We start from the raw sequence: 1034 nt of genomic DNA, 5'->3' as shown, positions 1-1034 counted from the left end.
CAGGAAAACCCAGATGGAGTCAGGAAAACCCAGAATGAGCCAGGAAAACAAAGATGGAGCCAACTCGTTGACAGGTTTTTATTATTTTAAAACCTGACTTTCCTTGGCATCTACGGCTAAATATATCTGCGCTGCTTGTCTCTCCCTGATCCGTCCGGAGCAGCAGGACTGTAACTCTACCGGCGGAAGCGAAGGGCCGGGCGCGAGGTGAAGGACGGAGCTGCGTATAAAACGGACAGACGTCTGGCCCATTCCTGCACTCTGCAGCGACTCCTGCAGCGTTCTGGAAACCCGTCCCAGTCCGACCCGACGCCGAGGCCACGGTGACTTCACCGCAGTTCTTCATTCATAAACTAGAGTATCTGTGTTGCGTTTGAGTCCCACTGGGAGAAATGAGCTCCGATGGGGAAATGGCGGTGTTCGGGCCTGCAGCCCAGTTCCTGCGGAAGTCCGAGAAGGAGCGAGCCGAGGCCCAGAACCGGCCGTTCGACAGCAAGACGGCGTGCTTCGTGAGCGACGCCGCGGAGCTCTACGTGAAGGCGGAGGTCCAGGACCGGTCCGAGGCCGGAGTCACCGTGAAGACAGCCGACGATCGGGTAGGTGATCCCGCCAATCAGATCGTTCGTTTGTAGCAGAGTGCTGTAAAAAACCAGCCAACCACCGAGAAACCAGAAACAAGCTTTACGCCCGACGGGTCACCGGGTCAGGCGATGTGTTGGTTCCAGTAATTATGGCTCAAAAGCAAAGGGACTCAGCGTTTCGGCTGTTTTACAGTTTTCTGGAAGTTTGCATTTAAGCTGCTTCTTGTCTGGTGCAGTGGCGTCACCAGGACGTTTTCAGGGGGCCCAGAGCCCCACCAAACATCATCAGGTCCCCTAAATAATTTACTGATTTGTTGTTGTTTTTATTTTGTTTGACAACAAACTGCAGAAAAAATTTATATAAAATAAGATTTTAATTCAATTCAAAAAAGGCCTTTAAACGTTCTCACCTGGTCTCATGTTCTCACCTGGTCTCATGTTCTCACCTGGTCT

At 51.9% G+C, this 1034-nt stretch overlaps 1 protein-coding gene across 2 annotated transcripts in view; it reads left to right on the top strand.

Moving 5' to 3' along the window:
- The first annotated feature begins 392 nt into the window (after window positions 1–392).
- Window positions 393–1034, top strand: part of LOC103469434 (myosin-4-like) — a 27585-nt gene continuing 26943 nt past the window's right edge. For both annotated transcript variants that reach the window (XM_008417099.2, XM_008417103.2), the window contains exon 1: window positions 393–596. In XM_008417099.2, the coding sequence (XP_008415321.1) occupies window positions 393–596 (204 nt within the window). The remainder of the gene's footprint in view (window positions 597–1034) is intronic.

This window comes from Poecilia reticulata, linkage group LG8 (genome assembly GCF_000633615.1).
Source record: "Poecilia reticulata strain Guanapo linkage group LG8, Guppy_female_1.0+MT, whole genome shotgun sequence".
In the NCBI taxonomy this organism is placed as follows: Eukaryota; Metazoa; Chordata; class Actinopteri; order Cyprinodontiformes; family Poeciliidae; genus Poecilia; species Poecilia reticulata.
This window is presented reverse-complemented; position numbering and strand designations above follow the sequence as displayed.